The sequence below is a fragment of the Cherax quadricarinatus genome, chromosome 4 (genome assembly GCF_038502225.1).
Source record: "Cherax quadricarinatus isolate ZL_2023a chromosome 4, ASM3850222v1, whole genome shotgun sequence".
NCBI lineage: Eukaryota > Metazoa > Arthropoda > Malacostraca > Decapoda > Parastacidae > Cherax > Cherax quadricarinatus.
Genome location: NC_091295.1, coordinates 71,498,591 through 71,515,172, shown reverse-complemented (window position 1 = coordinate 71,515,172; position 16,582 = coordinate 71,498,591). Strand labels below are relative to the sequence as shown.

General features: G+C 40.0%; 1 protein-coding gene across 2 annotated transcripts in view; it reads left to right on the top strand.

The window, feature by feature from the left end:
- The window catches only part of Nrt (Neurotactin), a 61,700-nt gene that overhangs the window by 35,248 nt on the left and 9,870 nt on the right, over positions 1–16,582 (top strand). Inside the window, exons 3-6 of one of the 2 annotated variants that reach the window (XM_070097657.1) lie at positions 9,582–9,750; positions 10,963–11,101; positions 13,355–13,520; positions 15,247–15,916. In XM_070097657.1, coding sequence (XP_069953758.1) covers positions 9,582–9,750; positions 10,963–11,101; positions 13,355–13,520; positions 15,247–15,916 — 1,144 coding nt within the window. Of the gene's footprint in view, positions 1–9,512; positions 9,751–10,962; positions 11,102–13,354; positions 13,521–15,246; positions 15,917–16,582 lie in introns of both variants that reach the window. The other variant, XM_070097653.1, reaches the window with a different exon arrangement.

Sequence of the window (16,582 nt, the reverse complement as noted above, 5' to 3'; positions counted from 1 at the left end):
ACTGCCAAGGGTCTGTTGGTAATCCCCTTTGTGTGCTGGGAGGCAGTTGAATAGTCTCGGGCTCCTGACACTTAATGTATGGTCTCTTAACGTGCTAGTGACACCCCTGCTTTTCATTGGGGGGATGGTGCATTGTCTGCCAAGTCTTTTGCTTTCGTAGTGAGTGATTTTCGTGTGCAAGTTTGGTACTAGTCCCTCTAGGATTTTCCAGGTGTATATAATCGTGTATCTCTCCCTCCTGCGTTCCAGGGAATACAGGTTTAGGAACCTCAAACGCTCCCAATAATTGAGGTGTTTTATCTCCGTTATGCGCGCCGTGAAAGTTCTCTGTACATTTTCTAGGTCGGCAATTTCACCTGCCTTGAAAGGTGCTGTTAGTGTGCAGCAATATTCCAGCCTAGATAGAACAAGTGACCTGAAGAGTGTCATCATGGGCTTGGCCTCCCTAGTTTTGAAGGTTCTCATTATCCATCCTGTCATTTTTCTAGCAGATGCGATTGATACAATGTTATGGTCCTTGAAGGTGAGATCCTCCGACATGATCACTCCCAGGTCTTTGACGTTGGTGTTTCGCTCTATTTTGTGGCCAGAATTTGTTTTGTACTCTGATGAAGATTTAATTTCCTCATGTTTACCATATCTGAGTAATTGAAATTTCTCATCGTTGAACTTCATATTGTTTTCTGCAGCCCACTGAAAGATTTGGTTGATGTCCGCCTGGAGCTTTGCAGTGTCTGCAATGGAAGACACTGTCATGCAGATTCGGGTGTCATCTGCAAAGGAAGACACGGTGCTGTGGCTGACATCCTTGTCTATGTCGGATATGAGGATGAGGAACAAGATGGGAGCGAGTACTGTGCCTTGTGGAACAGAGCTTTTCACCGTAGCTGCCTCGGACTTTACTCTGTTGATGACTACTCTCTGTGTTCTGTTAGTGAGGAAATTATAGATCCATCGACCGACTTTTCCTGTTATTCCTTTAGCACGCATTTTGTGCGCAAAGTCTGTATATATTACATCTGCATTCTTTTTGTCTTCTAGTGCATTTAGGACCTTGTCGTAGTGATCCAATAGTTGAGACAGACAGGAGCGACCTGTTCTAAACCCATGTTGCCCTGGGTTGTGTAACTGATTGGTTTCTAGATGGGTGGTGATCTTGCTTCTTAGGACCTTTTCAAAGATTTTTATGATATGGGATGTTAGTGCTATTGGTCTGTAGTTCTTTGCTGTTGCTTTACTGCCCCCTTTGTGGAGTGGGGCTATGTCTGTTGTTTGTAGTAACTGTGGGACAACCCCCGTGTCCATGCTCCCTCTCCATAGGATGGAAAAGGCTTGTGATAGGGGCTTCTTGCAGTTCTTGATGAACACAGAGTTCCATGAGTCTGGCCCTGGGGCAGAGTGCATGGGCATGTCATTTATCGCCTGTTCGAAGTCATTTGGCGTCAGGATAACATTGGATAGGCTTGTGTTAATCAAATTTTGTGGCTCTCTCATAAAAAATTCATTTTGATCTTCGACTCTCAGTCTGGCTAGCATCTCGCTAAAAACTGAGTCATATTGGGACTTGAGTAGCTCACTCATTTCCTTGCTGTCATCTGTGTAGGACCCATCTTGTTTAAGTAGGGGCCCAATACTGGACGTTGTTCTCGATTTTGATTTGGCATAGGAGAAGAAATACTTTGGGTTTCTTTCGATTTCATTTATGGCTTTTAGTTCTTCCCGCGATTCCTGACTCCTAAAGGATTCTTTTAGCTTAAGTTCGATGCTTGCTATTTCTCTGACCAGTGTCTCCCTACGCATTTCAGATATATTGACCTCTTTTAGCCGCTCTGTTATTCTTTTCCGTCGCCTGTAAAGGGAGCGCCTGTCTCTTTCTGTTTTACATCTACTCCTCCTTTTTCTTAGAGGAATAAGCCTTGTGCATACATCGAGTGCCACCGAGTTAATCTGTTCTAGGCATAAGTTGGGGTCTGTGTTGCTTAGTATATCTTCCCAGCTTATATCGGTTAGGACTTGGTTTACTTGGTCCCACTTTATGTTTTTGTTATTGAAGTTGAATTTGGTGAATGCTCCCTCGTGACTAATCTCATTATGTCGGTCTGGGGCTCCGCGCATACATTACTAGATTTAAATTGACAAGATAAAATATACAAGTTAAGGTAGCAAAAGAATAAGAAAAAAAAAAGTAGAAAAAAAAAATATATGAGGTAGTTGGTACTAGTTAGCAAAAGATAATTAAGGGCCTTGAACAATAATATAATTGAAATATACACTAATTGCACACACAATATAGTCACTAAGATATGAAAACAATCTTAGAGTAGGACTTATAATATAAACTTATAATATAAAAATACAAATTGAAATGGTATTTGCAATTGCACTAGAGTCTGGTATAGGTTGTTGACAAGATCAAGAGTATAACTAGATTTAAATTGACAAAATAAAATTCACAATGCATAAATTGTCATTTTTGTGGAAATTGGTGTCACGCCCCTTGTTCAGATATCCAAGAACTAGCTACAAGCAGTATTAAAACAGGGAAGTGTTTTTGGGTATGCCCAAATGAGATAAATCTGTGGACTAAAATCACAAGGGTATTAAAAGAGGTCAACATCAAAGCTGCTTTCATAGAAAACCTGGAAGCTTTCTACAACAGATGGGAACATAAAAAGTCTGGGCTGAATGGTACTGCCCTTGATACTGGCCATGTAGTCAGAAACTGTAAGGCTGGAGATGATGTCCTGGTAGTCAGTAAATGGGGGGCTGATAGTGCTGTCCTGGGAGACAGTAATGGTGAAGCTGGAGGTGCTGTCCTGGGAGACAGTAATGGAGAAGCTGGAGGTGCTTTCCTGGGAGACAGTAATGGTGAAGCTGGAGATGCTGTCCTGGGAGACAGTAATGGGGAAGCTGGAGATGCTGTCCTGGGAGACAGTAATGGTGAAGATGGAGATTTTGTCCAGGTAGTCGGGAATTATACGCAGGAAGGAATACATATAAATGACCTCATAGGGGACAGGAGCCATACTAGGGAAACAAGTGTAGTCAAAGATAAGATAAAACCAATATTGCAAACTAGAAATACCGCAGGAAATAGCAAACAAGAGGACTCCACTAGCAATAGTGAGGATATATTACCAAAAACAACTGGTGGGAGCTCCATTGTTGGTGCTAGGGAGGATAGAAGTAAGACAGGGAAACATGCACCAACAGGGAATACAGTCACAGAAACCCAAGGCAAACGGAAACCAAGCCTGTGCACATACTATGCACTCGGTATCTGCTGGCATGGGAAATCTGGAAAAACAGATGGGACGTGCAACTATGACCACCCTAGAAAATGCCATGCCCATATGACAACAGGAAAATGCAAACTCCCTTCCTGTAAGCTTTTTCACCCTGAACTGTGTACCTCTTCAGTACAGGAAAGACTGTACTATAACTTAAATTGCCAGGCATACCATCTAAAGGGGACAAAAAGATACAAAACATCCAGGCCATGGGAAAACCTGGGTAGCCACAGCCACTCAAGAGGGAGAGGTTTTTTAGTGCCAGGAAGGAAAAAAAAACTGGCAGGAAATGGCAGAAATCGTACACCAAATCCAGTCATTCCTGGAGTGGAACCACAGTCGATGGCCTCCACTCCAAACCAACAGATACAGATACTAATGCCAAAAAAAAAATCCCCCCCCAGTACCAACAATACCACCAGTCCGATAACATTCTTCTTTGCAAATATACAGGGTCTAAAGCCAGCAACAAACAACAAAATACCTTTCATCCGTGGACTGCTTGCAGAGGCAAAGGCAATGTTCGCGGCTTTCACTGAGACCCACATAAAGGATCACTTGGACAACGAAATATGGATCCCAGGTTACAACCTATACAGATGTGACAGAGTGAACAGGCAAAAGGGGGGGGGGGTTGGCCTGTACATTGCAGAGTCACTTGTTTGCACAGAACTGCTAAATGCCTCAAATGATGTAGTGGAAGTTTTAGCAGTAAAGGTCGAGAACCAAAACCTAGTCATTGTGGTAGTCTACAAGCCTCCGGATGCAACATCCCAGCAATTCCAGGAACAGCTGTTAAAAATTGACCACTGTCTGGAAAACCTTCCAGCTCCTGCACCCAACATCTTGCTCCTGGGGGATTTCAACTTAAGGCACCTAAAATGGAGGAATATAGCAAATAATATTGTTGCAGTAATAACACCAGGAGGCAGCTCTGATGAAAACTCACTCACGCGAGCTTTTAAATCTCTGCACAAAATTCAATTTAAACCAGCAAATAATAGAGCCTACTAGACTGGAGAATACACTAGACCTCATCTTCACTAACAATGATGATCTGATAAGAAATGTCACCATATCAAAAACAATATACTCAGATCACAACATAATTGAGGTTCAGTCATGTATGCACGGAGCCCCAGACCGACAAAATGAGATTAGTCACGAGGGAGCATTCACCAAATTCAACTTCAATAACAAAAACATAAAGTGGGACCAAGTAAACCAAGTCCTAACCGATATAAGCTGGGAAGATATACTAAGCAACACAGACCCCACCTCATGCCTAGAACAGATTAACTCGGTGGCACTCGATGTATGCACAAGGCTTATTCCTCTAAGAAAAAGAAGGAGTAGATGTAAAACAGAAAGAGACAGGCGCCCCCTTTACAGGCGACGGAAAAGAATAACAGAGCGGCTAAAAGAGGTCAATATATCTGAAATGCGTAGGGAGACACTGGTCAGAGAAATAGCAAGCATCGAACTTAAGCTAAAAGAATCCTTTAGGAGTCAGGAATCGCGGGAAGAACTAAAAGCCATAAATGAAATCGAAAGAAACCCAAAGTATTTCTTCTATGCCAAATCAAAATCGAGAACAACGTCCAGTATTGGGCCCCTACTTAAACAAGATGGGTCCTACACAGATGACAGCAAGGAAATGAGTGAGCTACTCAAGTCCCAATATGACTCAGCTTTTAGCAAGCCGCTAACCAGACTGAGAGTCGAAGATCAAAATGAATTTTTTATGAGAGAGCCACAAAATTTGATTAACACAAGCCTATCCGATGTTATCCTGACGCCAAATGACTTCGAACAGGCGATAAATGACATGCCCATGCACTCTGCTCCAGGGCCAGACTCGTGGAACTCTGTGTTCATCAAGAACTGCAAGAAGCCCCTATCACGAGCCTTTTCCATCCTATGGAGAGGGAGCATGGATACGCGGGTCGTCCCACAGTTACTAAAAACAACAGACATAGCCCCACTCCACAAAGGGGGCAGTAAAGCAACAGCAAAGAACTACAGACCAATAGCACTAACATCCCATATCATAAAAATCTTTGAAAGGGTCCTAAGAAGCAAGATCACCACCCATCTAGAAACCCATCAGTTACACAACCCAGGGCAACATGGGTTTAGAACAGGTCGCTCCTGTCTGTCTCAACTATTGGATCACTACGACAAGGTCCTAAATGCACTAGAAGACAAAAAGAATGCAGATGTAATATATACAGACTTTGCAAAAGCCTTCGACAAGTGTGACCATGGCGTAATAGCGCACAAAATGCGTGCTAAAGGAATAACAGGAAAAGTCGGTCGATGGATCTATAATTTCCTCACTAACAGAACACAGAGAGTAGTCGTCAACAGAGTAAAGTCCGCGGCAGCTACGGTGAAAAGCTCTGTTCCACAAGGCACAGTACTCGCTCCCATCTTGTTCCTCATCCTCATATCCGACATAGACAAGGATGTCAACCACAGCACCGTGTCTTCCTTTGCAGATGACACCCGAATCTGCATGACAGTGTCATCCATTGCAGACACTGCAAAGCTCCAGTGGGCTGCAGAAAACAATATGAAGTTCAACGATGAGAAATTTCAATTACTCAGATATGGTAAACATGAGGAAATTAAATCTTCATCAGAGTACAAAACAAATTCTGGCCACAAAATAGAGCGAAACACCAACGTCAAAGACCTGGGAGTGATCATGTCGGAGGATCTCACCTTCAAGGACCATAACATTGTATCAATCGCATCTGCTAGAAAAATGACAGGATGGATAATGAGAACCTTCAAAACTAGGGAGGCCAAGCCCATGATGACACTCTTCAGGTCACTTGTTCTATCTAGGCTGGAATATTGCTGCACACTAACAGCACCTTTCAAGGCAGGTGAAATTGCCGACCTAGAAAATGTACAGAGAACTTTCACGGCGCGTATAACGGAGATAAAACACCTCAATTATTGGGAGCGCTTGAGGTTCCTAAACCTGTATTCCCTGGAACGCAGGAGGGAGAGATACATGATTATATACACCTGGAAAATCCTAGAGGGACTAGTACCGAACTTGCACACGAAAATCACTCACTACGAAAGCAAAAGACTTGGCAGATGATGCACCATCCCCCCAATGAAAAGCAGGGGTGTCACTAGCACGTTAAGAGACCATACAATAAGTGTCAGGGGCCCGAGACTGTTCAACTGCCTCCCAGCACACATAAAGGGGATTACCAACATACCCCTGGCAGTCTTCAAGCTGGCACTGGACAAGCACCTAAAGTCAGTTCCGGATCAGCCGGGCTGTGGCTCGTACGTTGGTTTGCGTGCAGCCAGCAGCAACAGCCTGGTTGATCAGGCTCTGATCCACCAGGAGGCCTGGTCACAGACCGGGCCGCTGGGGCGTTGACCCCCAGTACTCTCTCCAGGTAAACTCCAGGTACCAAAAGAATAATAAGTAAAAAATAACAATGGCAATGTCTTGGTTATAATATGATAGTAAGATGGTAGACAGGTACACAGGTACACAGGTACAAAGGTACACAGGTACAAAGGATAATATAAAGGTTGGAGTTGAATATACAACTTGGAAATTTGGCAACAAAATGTTATGGGAAGTATAAGATAATTATTAATGTACAAAAGTAAAATTGACTGGTAGTAAATATGGTGTTTAATAAAATTTTTACTAAGTAATAATGATTACAAAACAAGTTAAGGTAAGGTGAAGGTAATTAGACAAGTAATGGTTATTAAATGATGTTAAAAATGTTAAGAGTAAATTGTATTGATAGTAAAAATGGTAATTATTAATTTTAGTAAGTAATATCAATTAATAGTATTTAAAAAAATGAGGTAGTAATATGGACAGAGAAAGTATCGATTCAGCTAATATTTAAGCAAACAATAGTAAATAAGAAAATTAGATAAGGTGACATATTTACTAGTAAAATCACAAAATGAGGTAGTTGATTATTTAATTACTAAGAGATTGTACTACGAAATTTGAACAATAACGTAGCAGAACATACACTACATTACGTAGGCTTTTAGGTTGGACATTGTTTAGTTATTCTCTGTAAGATTAGTATCCCTGAGAAATCGTGATAGATCATTCTCGTTCGTGATTGTGTACAGTTGACCTACATTTGTTTTCCTAACTAGAATTTTCCCATCCCGTGTGAAACATTGGTGTATTGTCATTATTCTCCCGCTTAAGTTTTCTGACTCTATACAGGAGGTTCTGACGTTTTTTGGTAAGACACTCGTTTATGTATACCTCTTTCTTTACTTTAATAGATGCAATAATTAAGTCTTTTTTCCTGTCATGTGAGTGGAATCTAAGCATAACACTTTTTCTACCATGGGATCCTAGTAACCTGGCTTCCTTTATTTCAGACTCTGGTACAATAACACTTGTTTGGTCCTTTATGATCTGCAGAGTAATTTCTTTACTGTTTGTTTGGTTCATATCACTGGGAAAAAGTGGACTGTTAACTATTACTGCGTCCGATAGTTTATCTTGTTCAGTTTTATCTTCTTGGAGAGCAAAGTAGTCACTGAACTGGTTATCTAAGTTGTTCTTCCATTCTTTTACTGCTTCTTCAACCTTTGTATTAAGAGATATTATTTGTTGGGTATGGCTATCTATGACTGTCTGGATGGTCTTGTCACAGTTAGTCATTCCTGGTGTTGATAACTTTTGTTCAAGACAGGATTTTGTTCTCGATTTGTGTCATCCTGGTGTCTTGTTTTGTTAGTGTCTCTTGAAGATTCATATTTTCAATAACTAAGGTGGAGATGCATGACTTTAGGGTATCTCAATGCACATAAAAGGCCCTAAAATCTGGAATTCATTACCTGTAAATATAAAAGAAACACTACCTGTTTATAAATTCAAGTCTCTTCTCAAAGATCACTTACTCACCCAAAACCAAATAAATACTGAATAACTGAACCTTATAAATTGTATATCCTATATGTTACTCACAATTATATCACACAAATGTTAAACCTAGGACCCAATCTAACTTTATTATTTTTTTAAATACACTACCTAACAGAATACTCCATTCGACTGAATGTACAGCAATGCAAGCAACCATATGACCTGTCTTTGTAATACTCATTTGTGCTTTATAGTTATCTGTTTACAATAATGTTTTATCACTGATTTCATCATTGCTTAGTTAATCTTAAGTTAATTTTAAGCCAGCCCGTAATGCTATGCATATAAGTGGCTTTGGCATGCTGCTCTTACCTGTATTTTTTGTACCTCTGTTTGTATGCTTAAATTACTAAATAAATAAATAAATAAATAAATAAATCTGGATCGTTGGTCATACCTGAGACTACTTGGTAGGTTGAATCCGGGGAAGAGAGGGGAGGATGGGCTGGGGGCAGCCATGTTTGTTGTTATTGTTGTGGTGTCGCCTTGAGGGGAGGTGAGGGGTGGTTGCTGGGCCAGCGTCCTCCTGGCTACACTTGTTCAATACTTGATTTTTCGGTGTTTTCTTGCTGGCCTTGGTGCCGTTTCCTCTTAGATTGCGCCTCATAATACTATAGGAATTGTTGTAGTTAAGAAGAAGTTGTAGTTATACAAAGCTTAGGGTTACGTTGTTCGGCTGGCAGCGGGGTGTTGCTTTCGGTTTGTGGGCAGTCTTCCTTTGATCTCTACTATTTTCGATTTGTAGGTTTCACTGTTGGTAATCCTTGGTCATTCTGGGTGCTAGGTTGGGTAGTGCAGTTTTGCTTGTAACTAGGTCATCATAGGAGCATTGGTGGCTCTGATAGTTGGAGAAAAGTACGGAGCTTGGAGGTCGCTGCTGCCGCTTAATTGCCTCCTCTTGCATCACATTTCATCAGTCTCTTGCCATTTGTGAATGGTTTTTAGTGGCCTCTTCTCTGTTGAAGGTACACTTCTCTGTATGTGTGTTTGTTATAATATAGTGGTAAAGTACTATTATAATGTTCATATATATATATATGACTTCACACAAGCCATTCTTCTAAATTGTTAAGATGGCTTTTAGGAGGTAATTTTATTTTTAGAAACATTTAAATAAGACTTATTTTAAATGTATGTATAGTACATAAATTTTAGCAAACAAGTATAAAAGTACATATATTTTAAATAGGTAATTCAGTAAGTTGTAATTTATGTGATAATTAATTAAGCACTCTTAATTTATGGTTGTCTATGCGACACCATTGTTTCATCAGGTGTGCGCTCAAAATGATGACTGTGACAGTATCCATCGCCGGCTGATAAAGAGCTCTCCCATTCGGCAGATCCGGGATGTGACTTTCAGAGAGCCTCGCTACTTGGATCTGTTCGACCCTAGTGTGTCAGTTGTGAGGGATCCCAAACTGGACCAGCCACAACCTGCATCCAAAAGCCGAGCCCGGAGTATCTTCAGTCGCTTTCTTTCTGCTATAGCCTCCACTAAAGTCATCATAGGTTGGTGACACCTGATATTAATACTGTAATCACAGTATTATTAATTTTTTTTAACCCAACATTCAGTGAATGCTTTATATCCAGTTTTGTTTTTTAATGAATAGATCAGAGACAATCAAGCATGTCAATTTTAAAAAAATATTTTATCAAAGTCATAAAGAATACTTGTGATCTTTAAGTATAATATTGGTAATACTAAGCCTATAACTCAGCATTTTTTTTATAGGCCAAAATAATTGGTAAATGACATGGTACTTAGCCTTGTGTAGTGAATTACTTCTTACAAATATGAAAAACCTGGATATAAAGCATTCATTGAAGGCTGGGCAAAAGAGAGAGACTCGTATACATCCAATATCGGCTCTGCTTCCGTAATGGTACTTGACATTTATAAGACCAAGGGTAAAACCTCTCGTAGTAGGTTAAAATGATTTTATTTTACCTTTTCACTCTATATTCTTATTATTCAGTATGTCAAAGATTACATTTGGTGAGATTGTAAGCAATATTGATATGTATGTTGGCAATGATGCATTATCACATTCAGTGACCTCATGGAACAAGCCAGCTGGTGTTAGTTATACATTATTCCTCAGCCCTCCTAGCTGAAGTTTCTGTAAATATCTTGAGTGTGGCCAGCAGTAACAGCCTGGTTGATCAGGCCCTGATCCACCATGAGGCATGGTCACAGACTGGGCCGTAGGGGTGTTGACCCCTGAAATTCTCTTCAGGTATACACCAGTGTTCACCCTGAAGACGACGAACTTCACTTGATAAGAGTTAAATCCTGTTTAAACAGCTTTTGAGAGCGTGTATTTACAACACAAATTCGTACAGCTGGATGTCTGATATGGCTGTGAAAGCACTACCCGAGTCTAGTGAATGACTTCAGGTGATTTTGTCATGAAAAACTGCTGCATATCCAGTACCATCAGGATATTTAGAACAATCAGATAAATTAAGTACAGAACTTAACATTTAACTTATTTCTGTAGATTGTTATAGGAAATTGGATTTGGATTGCATAGAAAAGCTTTAATTGTATGACTGAGAGGGATCTGTATAGTACCAGTACTGTTATATTTTGAAACACATGCTAAACCCACATGGGTCGTAGAGACCAGTACTGTACTGTTTTATAGTTGCCAGCCTCTCCTTTTTATATAATGTAGTGTTAATCATTATTTTAAACTGTTTTGTCTTGCTCTCCAGGGTGTAGCATTATTCTGGTGGTGTTGGTGGTCGTGATAGTAACTTTGGCATCTACTTCCCATGGACCATTTTTCAGCCCTGATCCCCGCATCCAGCATCCCCATGTTACCACTGTCACTACCTGTGGCCTCGTACAAGGGTACATAATTTTTTTTAGTATTTTTAACTTAGTCTTAAAACTGATATTAAAATGACTTTTTATAGCACATAATTTAGATTTTAGATATAGTGGGACAATCATAGTACTGTAAATAGATTTTTTATTTAGCTGAAAAAACTTTTAGATGTAAATATTAGTTGCAACTTACATTGCTCTGATATGAGTATATGCATGTTTGCACTTTTTGTCCTACATCATAGTGTGGATGGTGGGCTCACTTGTGAGAGTAAAGTCAAAGTTGGCACAAAAAAGCCACTTTCATAGGGCAGTTAGGATAAGGATATCAGAATGTTGGAGAGCTAGAATGAATATCAGACTTCTCAAATTGCTGGAAAAGATTAAGAAAGCCAGAGAATCAGCACCGCTTCAGAAATGGAAGTTTTTTTTGGTTACAAGCCTCATAAAGATACATAATTGAGAGGTCAGACAGGAGAGAAAGGGATGTGTCAAGAACATAGTCCTACACTAGGAAGACTTAGTACAGAAACTACATATAAGACTCTTAAACAAATAGGAGAAGCAAGCCAGGATAAAAGGTATAGTATTAGTATGGCTGAGGGAATATTTAAACACTAGACAGTAAAAACTAAACAGTGAAGCATGAGAATGGCTGTAACTAGTGAAATTTTACAAGAATAAGTATTGGGCTTCTAGGTAGTAGGTTGGTAGACAGCAACCGCCCAGGGAGGTACTACCGTTGTGCCAAGTGAGCGTGAAACGAAAGCCTGTAATTGTTTTACATGATGGTAGGATTGCTGGTGTCTTTTGTCTGTCTCATAAATATGCAAGATTTCAGGTACGTTTTGCTACTTCTACTTACACTTAGGTCACACTACACATACATGTACAAGCATATATATATACACACACCCCTTTGGGTTTTCTTCTATTTTCTTACTAGTTCTTGTTTATCTCCTCTTACCTCCATGGGGAAGTGGAACAGAATTCTTCCTCCGTAAGCCATGCGTGTTGTAAAAGGCGACTAAAATGCCATGAGCAAGGGGCTAGTAACCCCTTCTCCTGTATAAATTACTAATTGTAAAAGGAGAAACTTTCGTTTTTCCTTTTGAGCCACCCCGCCTTGGTGGGATGCGGCCGGTGTGTTGAAAGAAAGAAAAATATTGAGGGGGAAGTGCCAGACCCATAGAGGTTATAAACCACTTGGAAATTTGGAGGTAATAAAGTTTAATCTGAGAAAGGGTATAGGTAGCTCAATTTTTTTTAATCAAAGAGCCCTTCACCAGCATCTGGGCAACCCCCTTGAAGGGAAGTGGATTACAATTTGACCATTTCCAGGTCTGTAAAAGAACTCTGGAAGATTGCTGGTATTGCTATCACTACTGCATTTGAAATATTAAGTATAAAGGGCTGTATAGCATATAATTTTAAACTTTGTTTGGCTTGATAAATTACTTTGTAGATGTACCTTTTATGCAGTTTATCCTTCAAATCATGTTAATAAAAATTAATGGAATGTTTAGATTAGTTTGGAAGTGCTAAGCCCATAGAAGTCGTACAGTACCTGACGAATATAAGGCAATAAATTTAAATTCCTTGGATCAAGAGCACTCGCCATCCTCTCCTTTGAGAGGATGGAATATTTAGACAAATGTAAAATTAGCAAGTATCCAGAAAAGCTAGATTATAGTAACTATATAAGCCTTTCAGGTTTAGTGTTTGGGTTGATAATAATAGACTATAGTAACATTTAAAAATGATACTTTCAACTTCATTCAAAGGAAATGTTGGCAAGAAAACACAGGACAAAATTCCACTGCAGTTATGCAAACTTTCTAAATAATACTATAATTTCATTGTACTCTCAAATTTAGGACTGCTCAAAGCATTGGCAACCCTCCAGTAAAGTTCTCTGATGCTAGTGAAGGGTTCTTAATCCAAGGAATTGTCCTCCCTCTCCATGAATCACACCTGACTCTCAACCAAGACTTTGTATGATCCCTACTGGTTTAGCATTTACCCTTAAATCTGGGTAGTAGAGCATGATCCTTATATGTAGAATTACAAAGAAGCAAAATTACCAGTGATAAGTAAACCTGTAACCCAATCAATGTCAAATTAGTATGTCTTTTAGAGATACTTTGACAGCATTTTATTGAATAATAAAAATGACAATAAAAACTATACTGTAATCTATAATGACTAATGAATCATATGCAAATTGTGGCACCGTTAGTTACACAAGTAGAGAAGGAGATTTAATTTTTTTTCCAGCATTGTACAGGATGGTGCATATGTGTTCCGTGGGTTACCATATGCTGTTCCTCCAGTGGGCAAGTTGCGATTTCGACCGGCACAACTTCAGACTAGCTTGAATGACTGTTGGACTGGAACATATGTAGCTAATGTAACTCAGCCATGTTGGAGCTATGATAGTCAGGTATGTTTGAAAATAAAAATTTATTTATTCATTGCCCAGCTGTTTCTCCATATTGCTTTGCCCAAACATTATTTTGTTTTGCATAAAACAAATTTTAATTATTTGTAAACTGGTTGAAGGGAACAAAGAGAGCATAACTGTTTTGTAGGTAATTATCTTATGGCATTAATAAGATATCACAGCAGTAGCTGTGAATTAAAAAAAAAACAGGACAATATCCAGTGCAATTCTTTGGTACCTTTCCTTCATGTTTATTACTTAGATGCAGTCGCATTTCTAAATGCTCTGCTTGGCTATTTCATCAGTATTAACAACCAAGTCGTATGTTAAGACAAACTTGGGTTAGTTAATTCTTACATGTAAATGTCACCCTGCCTTGGGAGATGGCTGGTGTTAATTAAAAAACTGTGACCACAGACATGAGGCATTTTAAAAGTGCTTGGCTATAGTTGCTTCAGCCAGTGTGAAAAAAAAAAGTGTGAGACAGCTGCAGTTGTCATACTGTAATCTGACATTGTGACAAAAATTATATTGTATTGAAAGATCTGAACATTGTGCTGTTATATATTCAAACATACTGTAGCATTAAATTCTGCCTACTGTGTGTCTAAAGAGAAAGTTCATGCCACCTTTGCCAATATGTGAAATGGGCTGAGAGAATGCTGAAGTGTTACTAAAAGCAGCATGGATATATTGGGCATAGCCCAAGGGATTATAATCAGGGAGGGAAGTGCTTTAACCCCTAGGAGTCATACAGCATATTGAGAATCAGGGAAAGGACAGATGGGTTCACTTCCTTGAAGCAGTTGCCACTCTAGTATCAGAGCAGTTTCCTTGAGGGAATAACCCTAATTAAACAGACAAGAGGTAATGGATTAGATACCAAACAGAAGTTGAGACATTGCTCTTGGCAACTAAAATAGTAGTTGATTGGCCTGATAACAATGTTGAATTGGCAAAGGTACACAGTGTAAACCTATTGGTGTACTGATTATGCTTAACAATAATTATATTATCAGTTTAAATCCTAATTTGTTACTAGAGATGTGTTTAAGTATTTATTTTACAAAGCAATAAAACGGCCATACTGGTTGATATTAGACATTTCGATGAATTAGACACATGTGCAACACTTGGGTATCTTTGAGGAAACGTTTCACCACACAGTGGCTTCATCAGTCCATACAAGGGAGAATGGTGAAGAACAGGAGAGTTTGAGGTGATCAGTCCTTCAGCCTTGAGTTGATGTGGTCAGTCCATCAATCTTGAAAAGAGAAGTAGCTTATATACCATAGGCAGGAGAGGTGCAGCAGTCGTAGGTGGTATCACATTTGTCCAATGTGGAATTAGGTCATGCCCAAGGGTTAGGCAAGTGAAGAATTCCCTGTATTAAGATCCCAAGATGTCGCTGTGTCAGACAGAAATGTAGATGAATGGATCAGAGAACCGACAAGTTGATGAATTCGACATGTGCAACACTTGGGTATCTTTACTGAGGAAACGTTTCACCACACAGTGGTTTCATCAGTCCATACAAAGGAGAATGGTGAAGAACTGTATGGACTGATGAAGCCACTGTGTGGCAAAACGTTTCTTCAATAAAGATACCCAAGTGTCAAATTCATCAATTTGTCGGTTCTCTGAACCATTCATCTACATTAGACATTTCATTGGTTAGGATTACAAAAATTTGACTGTTTTTCTTTTAAGTGAGCTTGCTTTGCAGGGAGCAGTGGTTGAGGGCTCTGAAGATTGTTTGCTGATAGATGTCTTCACACCACAACTTGGATATGACACTCCACTCCCTGTGATAGTGTATATAGGAGGAGCTAGCCTGGGTAGCGACACACTGAGACCCTGGTTACTTAGTAAAGCTGCAAGTGTTGTCAGAAGCAAAGGTGTGGTAATTTTGGCACCACAAGTTCGCCGTGGCCTCCTTGGATTCTTTCCTCATCCAAAATTAGCAGCATCAACCTACCCTCACACTGCAGGAAACCAAGGTGTGTCTGATCTATTGACAGCATTAAATTGGGTCCAACACAATGTAGAACATTTTGGTGGTGACCCAGAGCAGGTGACACTTTTGGGACATCAAGCAGGAGCTGCAATGGCATGGCCACTCGTTTCCTCACCACAAGGACACAGGTTAATTCAGTCTGCCTGGCTAACTGGCGCTGTACCTCTGCATCCAGAGATACCATGGCGTGAAGCAGACCCAGAATTGGTGGAGTCGCTGAACTGTTCCACTATAATGTGTCTTGAATCCATCCCAGCACGAACTGCAATGGACGCGCCTCCTTTAGAATGGCGACGTCCTCATGGCCACCCTTGGCTATTAGCTGATGGTGTCATTGTTCCCTTCTTCCCGTCCATGCCACAAGTGCCTCTCATGATTGGTAAGTTGCATTATTACAATCAAAATTAAGCCCTAAATCCTCAAGGGTCATACAGTGCTATTTTGTTGAATTAGAAATGTGTAAGATGACTAAGTTTATATGATACTTCATTGATTGTAGATGTGCTCAAGAATTTTTTTTGTTTGTTAATAACCTTAATGGCTGTCTCCTGCCAAGGAAAGGTAACCCAAAGACAAACATTCACCATCATTCATTTGCTATCTTACTAGAAACGTGCTGATATCACAATTCAGATTGCCCTCTGACTGCCACATCCCCACTCCTTTTTCTGAGTGCAGGTATTGCCCTTTCCAACTTCAGAACTCAAGTTTGACTAACCCATTTCCCTAAATCTACTCATCATTGTTAACATGGTCACACTCCAACAGCATATCCATTAAAAACCACTAGTCTTCATTCAGTACCTGCTCTATGCTAAACCCCCTGGAACAACCTCTGCCCCTCCTACCTTCCACCCCAGATTTATACACACTGTCATCTTAATGCTCTACATCCCCTGACTTGTACCTTTCATCGCCCTCGCATCATTTTTGTTAATTTCTATGCTCTGAATTCTCTGCACGATATTCACACTACATGTTGCTCTCCACTGCCTTTAGCAGCCTCCTCGCGTAGCACTCAAAACTCGTGCTCACGCTCAAAAGT